The sequence below is a fragment of the Apis cerana genome, linkage group LG11, assembly GCF_029169275.1.
Source record: "Apis cerana isolate GH-2021 linkage group LG11, AcerK_1.0, whole genome shotgun sequence".
Lineage (NCBI taxonomy): Eukaryota > Metazoa > Arthropoda > Insecta > Hymenoptera > Apidae > Apis > Apis cerana.
Genome location: NC_083862.1, coordinates 6034632 through 6049038, shown reverse-complemented (window position 1 = coordinate 6049038; position 14407 = coordinate 6034632). Strand labels below are relative to the sequence as shown.

Genomic DNA, 14407 nt, shown 5'->3' with positions numbered 1-14407 from the left:
CTAAAAAAATAATATATGCTCGATTTCACATTTCACAAAGATGAAATTATAAGCAAGAAATTTTCAACTTAAATCAAGAAATAAAATGTACGTATTATGTAAATTTGATATAAATATATGAATTCCTACTTACTGAAATATTTAATATAATACAAAATTTAATACAATTTATCGAATTGCTATTAATGTCAATATTTAATAGGTATTTTAAAATTTATACAATTCAAATCTATTTTCATTAATTTTTGGAATTGTAATATATTATACATAATATAATTATATATATTATATTATATTAAAAAATTATTATTAATTTGTACTATTTATAATATACTTATATAATAATAATTTATATATTGAATAATTACTAATAATAATAATAATAATTTAATAATGAATGGTATATAAGTACTTACTGTAATCTGACAAATTCAATATCAAGCAACGCTTAGTTTTGAATTGCTGTTTCCTAAAAGAATAAAGATTATTAAATATAGTACATGACGAATTTCGTCATCAGTTAAATCATAAATGAGAAATCAATTATTTATTGAAAAGACTAAATCGGTAGGTTATATTATTTAAGATCGATGCGAATGATACATTTATTTCGTTCAATAAATTATCTCTTTCTAGAAATACTTAACTCTTTTAGAATCACTGATTTTTTAAAAAAAGATTTGAATAATAATTTTTGAATAAATTTGAATAAATAATAATTTGAATAAATAATTTGAATAATAAGATTTGATTTATAATTTATTTTTAACACAAATAAATTTAATATAATAAAGAGATAAATATTGACATAAATATTGTGATATTTCGAGACAAGAAGACCGAAAATCATTTTGTATAAAAAAATAAATCAAAAGAGAGGCATAAAATTTTTTCATTTAAGATCTTATTTTAAAAAAAATTGAATTTGAAAATTTGTGAAATATATGTATATAATATATGTATATGTGTATATGTATATGTGTGTGTGTGTATATTTGACTTCTGATTGAATAGTATAAGATCATAGTACAACTATAAATAAATTAAAAAAGAAAAAAAAATTTTTTCATTTATAGTCAATGTTCAATTTTTAAAAAAAATCAATTGAAAAAATATTATTTTTCTTTTTTTATTTTTATTATGATATAACTTTGCCTATTCCACCATTATTAAATCAAGAATTAATGGCATGAAATTTAAAATCAATAATATCACTATTTTACATATAAAGTAACATTTGTTATATCTCTTATTTTAAGCTTGTTTATTTTCATCTTGTTTATCATATTATAGATGATTATTCCAAGTATCAGTAAATATCATCTATTTACATATCATTTTATACTTCTTTGTAAAACTCTTTATGATCTAAGACTTAAAAAATTTGCTGATCTGCAAATTCTAGTCTTAATGATCTCTTAGTCTTACTAAATCTCCAACTTTTAGATTATAAAGAGTTGATTAAATTTCATCTCAAGCCTAAAGATTTAAGACTTGATTGAAATTTTTCAATGAAAAATGCAGATTTTTTTGTAAATTTGAAAAAATATATTTTTTTTCATTGAATAAATTTAATGATAATGACTAATTATAAATGCAAAAACTTCAAACATAAAGGATTAGAACTTAAAATCGATTGCAGACTTATAATTGTAGATTATAATAATTACAATATAAATATATAATTATATAATAAGCATGTTCAAGCTGAAGTATTTAATTAATTTCAATATTAATAATTGTTTGGCTGTTATGAAATAATGATTTTTAAATGTAATAAAAAGAAGGAAAGAAAAATAAATAATAAGAAAAATAACAGTAGACAACATGAATAGAAAAAATAATGAAATATTTTTTTAAATGTCAATTATAAATAGTAAAGAAAAAATTTCTTTTTATTAACAGAAATCTCATATCTTTTTATAATGTTTTGTTCAAAAAAATACTTATATTTATTATTTATTATGTAGTTATTTAATAATTAACATTATAACAGTATAAACTAAAGAAAACAGAAATATATGATGATAATAATAAATATTTATGGCAATTGAATGATTTACTCTATTTAAAAATTTAATCCACTACTTTTGTATTAAATTTATGCTTTTATATCATCCATATAATATTGATAAATTGATTAACAATTCAGTATTGATAATTATTATGCACCACAATAATTGCCCAATTTCGATTGTCAAATTAATGAAGAGTTGATTATTTCGTTGGTAAAAGATTATTAAACAACGAAGATAATTGTGATTTGCCGGATTTCATGATAATTATGGGTCCGATGTCCAGTAGTTGAATTATTCAAAAATTTGCGTTTGAAAGGGACTGTTTGAGAATGATAGTATTATGGTATTGATGGTATTGGATATGCATTGTGAATTGAAATTCTAATTGGTTGGTCAAAGCAAAATATAGAACTTAGGATTATAAGCTTTTACTATCAAATCTTAAACTAGAAAATTCATTTGCAAAATGATATTCTCTGATTACACTTTCTAATTAAATTAATATTCTAATTAAATCATATAATAATTTTATATTTCCTTTTGCTCAATAACTTGCTATAATAGAACTCTATTTATAGAATCTATTAGATAAAAGACATATTCATATAATTAGACTGAAAATCATAGTGGCATAGTAGAAATTATTTTAAGAAATTAGAACTTAAATCTATTCCATTGCAATTATCATTTAACTCATTGATACTTTTACAATTATTGAAAAAATCTATCCTTATCGTTATTTTGTACATTTCTAAATTTTCTTTTTGCATATTTCTAGCAGATGATTATCTGCTAGATTATCTGCACAATATTTATTCGAATTTATCATTATAGTTTCGAATTTATCATTATGATAAATAATTATTAACATTATTAACAATTAAGTGAACATAATTTGAATCAAGTATATCTTCAATCTTCAAATATCTTCTATTCATTATCTAATTTAATTTAATCTAATTTAATCTAATCAAAATACGAAATTTCCGTACAATAATATATATTCATTTTCATATCGAATATATAAGGATATCTCATTACAAGATTTATCACTTTGTATGAAATGAAATAAAGACCTTAATGAATTATTTTTATTTATTTCGTATCAAAAATAGTATACATTTCTAATTATATTGTAAAAAAATATAAATAAAATAAATAATTGTAATTCAATTAGATCTTTGATAATAAGACACTATGTAAGATTTCATTCATATTAGAAAAGTTTTATTGTATATTAAAACATTCTAGAGTATTTTCTTCTATGACAGTTGACGCATACAATCGCATATTTTTCAAGAAATCTGGAATAAAATAAAAAAGAATTTTTCATATATTCAATTTCTTTTGTATAAACATTACAATATAAGTATTTTTATTATGTACATTTTTATTGAATTTTTCATTTTGTTTTTTCTATCAAAAATCAACATTTGAAAACTTCTTTCGATTTCTGAATATGTTAATAGAAATTTATATATATTTATTTATTTATTTATTTATCAATCAAATTAAAATACATATTGAAATAGATACAAAGAAGCAGTTTTTAAACACTACTTAATCTACGTAGTTTTAATTGGAGCTAGAGATCTTTGCAATCCCAAAAATATTTTTAAATTACATTCTTCAGTTCTTGAAATCCGTAAAACTTTAAATATTAGCAGATTTTTACGATTATTACATTGTTTTCAACAAGTATGCAAAACATGTTAAATGTATATATTTATATTCATATATGAAAAATATATTTAATAAATTTTTTTATGATTATTTGAATTAAGTTTCATTCAATAATTTTTCTTTTTTTTTATATTTAATGATATAGGTGCTGTTACGATACACAATTTAAAATGTCACAAGATTATCTCAGATGTATCACGAGAAGATTTTCTATAATTTTATAATTTGAAAATCTCTATAAAATTATAATATCTTTTTGCTTTACATACATAAATCGAAATATAAATTTACATTAATTCGAAAAGGTATTTTTAATTGTAGATTAATTGTTGATATTCGTTCAATCAAAATATTAATTTTTCCTTAATATTTTTAAATTTATGAATATTTTTTGCTCTTTTTTAAGTCAATTTCAAATCATAAAAACATATAATCATTTTAAATAAACATTTTTATTCTAAAATATATCATTAACTCGAAAAAATTATGAAACACTCTCGCAGAACACAAAATAACAATTAGATTATTATCGATGTCAGAAATGTTTGCATGTAGAGAAGGCCATTAGCCTTGTAGCTAGTTATATAGCAACGTAGTCTGTTAACCTATCGTGTTGGAACAACGACATTGCGTGCAACATCGATTCATGTGCTTTTCTTCTCTGTAATACGAAATTCGCCGTTTTTATTGCTCTATAAAATTCCGCTTCGTATTATTTACCGCAACAATTTTGATACATACGTTTCTATGATTTTCACTTTTCCAATCCTTCTTTTTGCAATGTGTAAATCTTTTTATTGATAAAAGCTATTGCTCGATAACATTATTCATTAATAATAAATGGAATGTACATACGATAATAACACTTTGACTTTGGAATAAGATTATGTTAACAATAAAAATGCTTATACGAAAGTATCTTTTTTACCTATTTGATATTGAATTACAATAGTTTCGCAGTCTGTCACATTATATTCAGGTTATAAATAAAAAGTGAGAAATTGAGAAGTTATAAAAGAAATCGTTATAACTTTTTTGAATTAATTGTAACTTTAAAAATGTTTATTAAATGAAATTATAATAGTAAACAAAATTAAATAAAAATAATTTGATGTATATGTAAAAAAGGTAATATATAAAAGATATTATTTATATATAAAAAAGATAAAATCTTAAAATTTTGAAATTATTTTATATTGCAAACTTAATTAATGTACAAATCATTTTTTGATGAATTTTTTATGTATTTAAATTTATATTTTCATTTGTGATAGGTGATAATATTTTTTATTGCATTTTCTCTATTGATTATAACGTTACGATATTTTTAAATTTTATAATTTATAATTAATTTTTTAATTTATAATTATTATAATTATTATAAATTATTATAAATTATACATTTTGACTAATGAAATTGTTAAGCTAAGATTATTATTATTTTAAAAAGTAAGATTGAATATTAAAAAATAAGAAAACAATTATTTATAAATGAAATATTTATATTACAATTTTCAATTTTCAATTAACAAATTACATTATTTATTATTTATAGAATATCGAAAATATTCTAAATCTTATTTTTTATTAATATATTCAATATTAATATTTATTATATACATATATTATATTTAACAATATTTCTTATATTTGGTTCCTTGTTACTATCGCCTTCAATCTACTATGAATAGTAAACACGTGCCATTCTTCTTTATTGGTAAGAACCGAAAGTTGGTCAACCATCTAGTTTCCATACAGTTTTATTATTCGTACTAACGATGCGACTGTTGTATCGTAAATTTTTCAAGTATTCATATAAAGTCTTTATCAATTTTATCCGCTTCTTTTAGCTTTCAACTTGTTTCCTGTGAAATCATTGAGAACACCGATTTTAAACTCCTAAATAATATATGAGAAGGAGAAAATTTGTAATTATAGAAATCTATTTTATTGGAATATTCGTTATTCAAATATTTTATTATTTGATATGTATATTCCATTTTTGTTCTATTTAAATAATATTATTTTCTATTAAAATATCGAAATAAAATATATTTATATAATGCAGACAAACTTTTTTTCGAAATCTTTATAAAATTACAATGGTAGTCAATAATTATTAGGATGGAATGAAATATAAAATATGAAATTACAATATCTTTACATTGAATTGCACTAACAAGTTTTTTAATAATAAACTATTATTATTTCCAGTGATATTATAAACTTTTTTAATAAAATATAATAATTTAATTTTATACAAAATCATATTTTTATTATGTAATTTTTATATGTAATTGTTAATTTAATAAAATATAATAATTTTTGTTTTTTTAAATAAAATTATTCAATCGAAAAACATCGAAAAATTTTAAAAATATTCACAATTCGAAATTTTTTAAAAAATACAAATAATAATAGATATCGATATATTGTATTTATTACCTTCGGTAAGATGAAATTTGGAAATCATGATAATTCAATATAAAATTGATAACGTTACGCGTTAATATGAAAATGTATCATCATTTCTATAAGATTCTATAAGATGAAATACATATTATTAATTGAAGAAAAATAGGAAACAGATTAATAGAATTAATAGATTTACACTCGATGAATATAGATTTGAATAGAATATGAATTTAATCCTGATAATTCAATATGAAATTGATATAGTACATATAAATGATATATCACAATTTTCATAAGATAAAATTTATATAATTGAAGAAAAATAAGAAATTGATTAATAGGATTAATAATCTTATACTCGGTAGAATGGAGTTTAGAAAATTATTAAAATTAACTATTATATTGAAAAATTAATTGTTTCGTGTTGTCATATTAAAATGTATTTAAAGCAAATACCATCAGTAATGTCTTGATAAGTAGAGATAATAATGAATAAGAATTTGAATATTAATATATTTTAAAGATTTGTGCTGTATAAAAAGTATAAAAATATTGATAATCGAATCAATTTATTTAATAATTTAAAAATAAAATCTACAAATATATTAATAAAAAATATATGATTCATAAATAGATTTTTTATTTAATTTAAAAAAATATAATTGAATATAAAAAATAAAAATTATTATTATTACTATCATATTATTATATGTTTTATTATCTATATTTTATTATTTATTATATGTTTCATTTTCTAAAAATTTTCTATTTCTAAAAATATTTTTTAGAAATAGATCCAAATTTGATTTCTAGATTTACGAAATTTCAATTTAATGTATTGTGAGATTTAAATTTTCTTTTCTTAAAATTTTTATTTTATCAAGAACTAAAAACTAATAACAATTTTTGATTTTTAAAATTCTTTAAATTTAATTTCATACACAATCAATTATTATTTAGTTAATTAACAATAATCATTCATTTAATTTGTTAAAAATTAAATTTTCAAGTTTTACTTTTTTACCATTATAAATTATTATAATTATGAATATATTAAAATTAATTATTATTAGTTATTATTAACCTCAACACGAGCTCATTAAATTATCATTGATTTAATTAAAAAAGGTTCGAATCGCAAAAATAGCAAAAAATTTCGAGGTTTGGAAACTCAAAACTTGTTGAGCCTTGAAGAGTTTCGAGGTTTCGATTATCTCATCTTTAACATTTTTATTCAGTCCATTCTTTCTGATAATTCTGATAAAACATCTTCGTTTATTCATAAGTTCAGGACATTCGATTAACACAATCCAGATAGCAATATATATATATATATATATATAAGGCGTCCTTCAAAATTAGAACCTTTAGAGATAAAAAATGATTGGAAATAAAAAAAATATTATCAAAATTTATGTATATAAAAATTAAATAATATTCAACGGAGCATAATAGTTTAAAGTATTTTAAAAATCAAGATTTTTATTTTAGATAGAATACAAATTTTATAAAAACAAGAAAATTTAAATTTCAAAATATATCGAATTCAAATTTTATGAAATCGAATTTCGAGAAATTAAATTTTGATCTATTTTTAAAAAATATTTCTAGAAAATATAAGACATAAATATAATTTTATGCATATATTATTTTATGTTATAATAATATAGTAATATAATTATATTATATGATATTATATGGTAATTATTATATAATATAATTTTATATATCTGAAAAATGTAATTATATATATTTTCTTGTTAAAAGATATCCAATATATCCAACGTATTCAACTAGAAACAAAAAATTATGAAAAAAAAAAAAATAAGAAACATGTTAAGTAATGTTAAAAAAAGAATAATATAATATTTAATAGTATTTAAATTGTAATGGCAGATTGTTCTGTATTTGTTATAGCGTAAGCAATCCATAATATCTGCAGAATATCAAATAATTTAACTGTAATATATTTTTTAATAAACATTAAAAGATTACATCGATTGGTCCTTAATCAAAATTATAAGATTTTATTTAAAAAAAATGTAATTATATTTTTCATACGAATCAACGCATAAAATTATTATTAATTATATCCAGATTAAATTTCATTGAATATTATTTAATTTTAATTTATTATATTTTGAAAATTTTCTATATATAGCTTTAGTAGAAGTCCTGTTCTAGAATTATCTATAATAGAAAGAGTATAATTCGCATGGCCGTGTCGAGACATTTTCGTGAATGAAGGAAAAAGATTCGCGGTTTCGTCGATTACCAGTAAAATATTATCTATCTGATCCGAGAGAGTGATTTAAGTCACGCATCGAGAGTGTTTAGGTAATAGTCACTTGGCAACGTGATCGATTTGTAAGATTGAAGTTATGTCTTTTATCGATCGATCGTTTTGTGACAGCACGATGCAATGGTGAAATGCCGGAACATTGGATAAATTGGCGCGACAAAGGTGATAATAGCAGTTTCGAATGGTTTCAAGAGTGTGAAGTATTCGGTAGATTAGATCGCTATGTTCGTTCTCTTATTGATGGCGGCATAGAAGGAATTATCGAGGAGAAATAAAAATGGAACGATTGGTTTTTTGGTCCATTCGTCGTATCAATTGAATGTAATGGCGAAAGAAAATTGAGAATAATGTTGTTTCATGATACGTGTGTTCGTTCAATTATTTTATAATCGAATTACCGGGGAAGAACGAGTTCGTTTAGACTTGTTACCGAAGTGCTATAAATCGAATTAACGATCCTCCTCACTCTTTTTATCTCTTTTTTTTAAATTTTAATTTTAATCGATTAGGATCGATTACTATGGTATAATTTTATTTAATATATTATGAAATACAATATTATATTATAATTTATATTATGTTTTAAATATATATTTAAAATTTATATATATTAAATTAATTATATATATATTATATATTAATTAATTTTTTATAAATATTATTTGTTATATATTTTTTTTATATTGTTTAGAATTTAATATTTTTAATATTGTTTAATATTAAATATATAAAAATATTATGTGATTATAATCCTATCAAATATGTATATATATTATATATCATAATATATATATTATAAATAACATTCTACATAAAAATACAAATATATGTATAAAAATTATTAATTTCGATTTTTAATTTACAATTTAATTTCATTTCAATAAGTAACAGAAGTAATAAGTTTATATATACCATGAACTAAATTGAAATTTTTGAACTATAAAAATGTCGGTCTTAACCTGCGAAATTGTTTTTCTTTGTTCGTCCATTGAAGATGACGAAAAGTTCTATGAATAATGTATTTCGCCTGAAGTTTGACGCATGAATATTTTTGGTATATTTTACTCGATAGAAGTTTTCAAAATTTGGAATTGTACTTTGGACGATTACTTTTTCAATGCGATTATATCTTTAATAAAAAATATAGCAAACAAAAAGATATAAATTATTATTACTATATTCCTTTTTAAAAATTTTATTTTTATTTTTATTTGAATTTATTAAAAAATGTATATATATTAAATATAATAATAATAATAGATATAATAATAAATAATAGATATATTATTATATTTATTATTATTATTATATTTAATGTTTTCATAATTTTTATTATGAAAAATTAACTTTTACAATATCTGTAATATTTAACAATATATGTAATAATATATTTAATCTACTTAACAAAATGTTAGTTAATTGATAAATAAGATTCAAATAAATATCATTATTTATAATATTAAACAATGAAATTAAATTAATTAAATCTTTTTGCTCTTTTAAGATATGTTTATTAATACTGCAACAATTTATATAATTTTTTTTCAATTTTTCTAAATGTTTTTAAAAAAACTTAAAAATTTTTATGAATTAAAATTTATTGTTAAATAATAACTTAATTAATAATTTTGTGATTAAATTTAATTTTTGTTTCTATTTATAACAATTAATATAAATGAAATTTTTGATTAAAGAATCATTGAATGAAATTAATATTATAATGAGAATGAACTTCTAATTAAATAACGATATCTATAGAAATAAATGATGAGAGCTTTGTCTCGTAATTACTAGTTAGACATAATATTCCTACAGCTAATTATTTAAATGATAGAAAATTTTGACAGTAAATGATAAAGTCTTGCAGCTGCACTTTGAACTAACAATTTCATTCTTAAGAGACGAATATTTATTAATGATTCAATATTATTATAATAAAAAATGAAACAAAATTTGTACAATAACATAATATTTGAATAATATTAAAAATAATTATATTGTTAATATTATTACGAGAGAGATTATTTAATTATTAATTACTATTACTAACATAAATTAAATTATTAAATTTTTCTCACTTGTTTTGCTATTAAATAATTAAATATATTTATTTTTTGTAAAAATAATTTTAATTCAACTCGATCATAATTTAATTATGATTTTAATTCAAAAAAGATATTTCTAATATTTTTTTTATTATAATAGAAAATTACAAAATTACAAATTATAAATTTACAAAATTATAATCATTCAATCATTAGAAATTAATTTACTTAATTTTTGATCAAGAAAAATAATTTTATTTTCTCATCTTAATATTTAATTCATTATTAAAGATTTTTGTATTATATTTTTTATTATTGGAAAATATTAACAATAAATAAATAAATTTTTCATGCATTAATTTTCATAATGAATATCATTTTAATGATATGTAATTTATTCAGATTAAAAATATAAAAATCCATTTGAAAATAAAACTACGAATTTTTTAAAAGATATTTATCGTGAATTGATATAAAGAATGACTGTCAAAAGTATCATTCAAATGGCTGAGAGAATTATCTAGAATTTTCTAGATATTTTTCAAATAGAAATTAATATAAGTAATATTAATTAACTAATAACTATCAAATAATTAGACTTCAAAACAGTTCCATATTCTGAAAATTAATCAAGTTAACGAAGAAATGAATATAAATAACTTGAAATTACAGTAAGGTAGTAATCAAAGAAATAAAAAGTTTATAGCAAAAAATAGATATAAATAGATGGAAAATCTACGATTCTGAAAATTTTATCGTCTATTTGAAAGTAAAAATTTCGAAAATTTGCATTCAAATAATTATATAATTTAAGAATATATTATTGAGAATAATTGTGAAAATAAATCTCAGATATAAAACTTTTTTTAACTTAATAATAAACTTAATAGTTAACTTTAATCTAATATTGAAATATAGCGAAATCATTTTCCTTAACATAGCATCACGTGGTTCGAAAGGGTGAGCATGATGGTAATTCTTTTAAACTGCATTACATTGGGGATGTACCAGCCATGCGTCGACGATCAATGTGTAACAAATCGCTGTAAAATATTACAAGTACGTATATTACAAGCATATTTATTTATTTCTATATATCAATTTTAATTATAATTGTACATAATATATTAATTATTTAGGGATCAAGACAAATGTTAAATAAAATATTAATTGAGACTTATTTATTAAATTATAAGTAATTTAATTTTGCATTAGATGGAATAAGGTAGAATAGTACGACAATAATGAAACTGAGACAGATTGATTTCAATATATGTTTCGTTTCGTTTAATGCATATAATAAATTAATAAATAAGTTTCAATTGTTATTTTTATATCAACTTTTGTTTTGATCTCTAAAATTCTTCAAAAATATCTTATAAATATATTAACATTCTATATACAGAGCACCTCACTTCATTTTGAGAGATAAGAAATACACAAAGCATACTCGCGTCTTCATGTTTTTCTTATCTTTTATCAATAAGTTTTACAAAATTTAAAAATAACTGTTAAACCAATAATTTTTAAGCATATATGAGTTAATCTTTTTTTTATAATAAATATCGAATTGTATTGATCAATGTATTAAAAAAATTTAATTGTATTTAAAAAAAACAAAGTTGTTGCAACTTTGTGTATTAAAAAGAATTAATAAAAATACCATAATATACATTTTTTTAATACCATTCAATTTTACCATTCAATTTTTATCTGAAATATTTTTTGTTATAAATATTAACAATATAATATTAAATAATATTAACAATCAATGTGTCAAAATCAAATGAGATACCCTGTATATATTTTGTTTTTCAAACTATTCATAATATGTTCGAATTTATTTTTAAAATCAAATCTATTCGAGCCTAGTAGATCAACATCAAATCTGCACGAGATGTGACAATAAAGTTTTGAGAATAATTCTGTTTCTGTCGAACTTATAACAGTGTAGACAATTATATCCATGCTGATCACTTCTCTACTGGTATGCAAAAGATACGCATTGTCGATTGTTTTAGCTAACTTACATTTTGAGTTAGTTTCCATATTGGACATCACGTGAAAAATAAAATAAAATAGAATTAAAGCAAAAGGAGATTTACTTCAAAAATGGTGAATCATCAATGGAGAATTTTATAAAAAATTGGCCAGGGTTTATGGAAATGATACCACGTTGAAACCACACCTTTTTCATTGGGCAGAATAGTTTTGAAAGGAATGTCAATTTGTCGAAGATGTTGGCGTTCAGATCGCTCTTTCATAACTTGGCTTGCCATTCCTCTGAAAGAATTTTTAAATTTAAAATCGATTACAATGCTCTACCATATCTATATTCGTATAATTTTCCATTTTATAAATCTCTCTTTTTTTTTATTTCCTCGAATAAAAGAAGCTATAGAAAGAATGCATTTTCAATAAATTTTTTGAAATTTGAACTATGCAATAAATGTTATACGATAGATAATAAAAAATGAAGTATTAGAAATATCGAGAATAACTTATCATTGTAATACAGTCAAATTTTTTATATTTTTATAAATTCAATTAATAAGTTATGTTATCAAAATATCTATAATAATAATAGCTATAATATAATAATAATTTAATTCGATTTTATATGAAATATTGTGAGTACGTAAATTATAATTAAATATATGGAAAAATTTTTTTATGAAATTTTATTTCATGATAAAATTAACTCTTAACTTTTAATATTTAATTTTTATAATTTTATACGAGATAAAACAAAATTTTAAACTATAAAATATTAAGATTTTAATGTTCTATTATTCTGTTATATAAAATATTTTTATAAAATATTAGAAAATAAATAAATTGTAAATTGCTCCATGTATACTCATAACATTTTATACATAAATTTTTGTTAAAATCAGATTTTTCAAAATAAGTGAATTTTCTTGTAAAATAGTGTGATAAAAATTTTTGGCTCTCTCATATCAAAGAATAAAAAGATGAACGATGAAGAAGTTAAATTTTTTTCTTTCAATTTTGAATAAATTTTTTTCTAATGTTTGAAATTAAATTTATAAAATTACAAATTTAATATCTATCGAATAAATTATTTTTAATATAAATTGTAAATAGAATATAAGTTGTAAGAATTTTTATGTTTTACTTTTTATCTTATCACTGCTTATTGTTTCATTTGTTTTCTTGAATATATTTTTTTAATTTAGTTAATTATAAATTTATTAATATTCTAACATTAATGTTTACAAAATAATATAATGAGTAAATAAAATATTCAGTTATTTGCTGTAAATAAAAATTAAATCATTGAATTTATTATTGAATTAAATTAAATTATTGAAAAATATACAAAATGAATAAAAATATTCAAAGTCATTCACGACAAAAATTTATTGATAATATTTTAATAATTTAAATATCATTATATAATTATTAGATATTATATGAATATCATAATAAAATTTTTTTTATATTTTTTTTAACTCTTCTTTTTATCCTATTTATATCCTATATTTACAATTGTATAATTTTTAAAATAAAATTTTTATTCAAATTATTTTCATATTTGAAATTATATTGTCACATTTCATTGTTACAACAGTTTGTAAAATATTTATACTTTATTTTTTTTATTATACATATTTATTGTGACGAATGTATTGAAATAAAGATGAATGTGAAACGCAATAGCTAAGTCTTGGTAGCTTTTGTATACTCATTTCCATTTTTCATGATGTTTGGATTTAGCGAAGCAAAAAAATCGCAATTACAATCCCGTGCGTCACGATTTATATGTTTTTGCGTTTTAAATTGCGATGGAATCATGGTATCCTCTTCCTTTTTTGTTTGTTTTATGTCATTACGTGCGACCAACTGCGTTGAATAATTCTAATTAGTGATACGATAGTAATACGACTTAATTATTAATCATATAAAATACATATAAATAA

General features: G+C 19.6%; 1 protein-coding gene across 6 annotated transcripts in view; it reads left to right on the top strand.

Annotated features, from left to right (window-relative positions):
- LOC108002378 (voltage-dependent T-type calcium channel subunit alpha-1G) overlaps nt 1–14407 on the top strand; it is a 198385-nt gene that overhangs the window by 44413 nt on the left and 139565 nt on the right. For 5 of the 6 annotated variants that reach the window (XM_062081494.1, XM_062081496.1, XM_062081495.1 and 2 more), the window contains exon 2: nt 11411–11522. In XM_062081494.1, the coding sequence (XP_061937478.1) occupies nt 11411–11522 (112 nt within the window). Of the gene's footprint in view, nt 1–11404; nt 11523–14407 lie in introns of all 6 variants that reach the window. The other variant, XM_062081499.1, reaches the window with a different exon arrangement.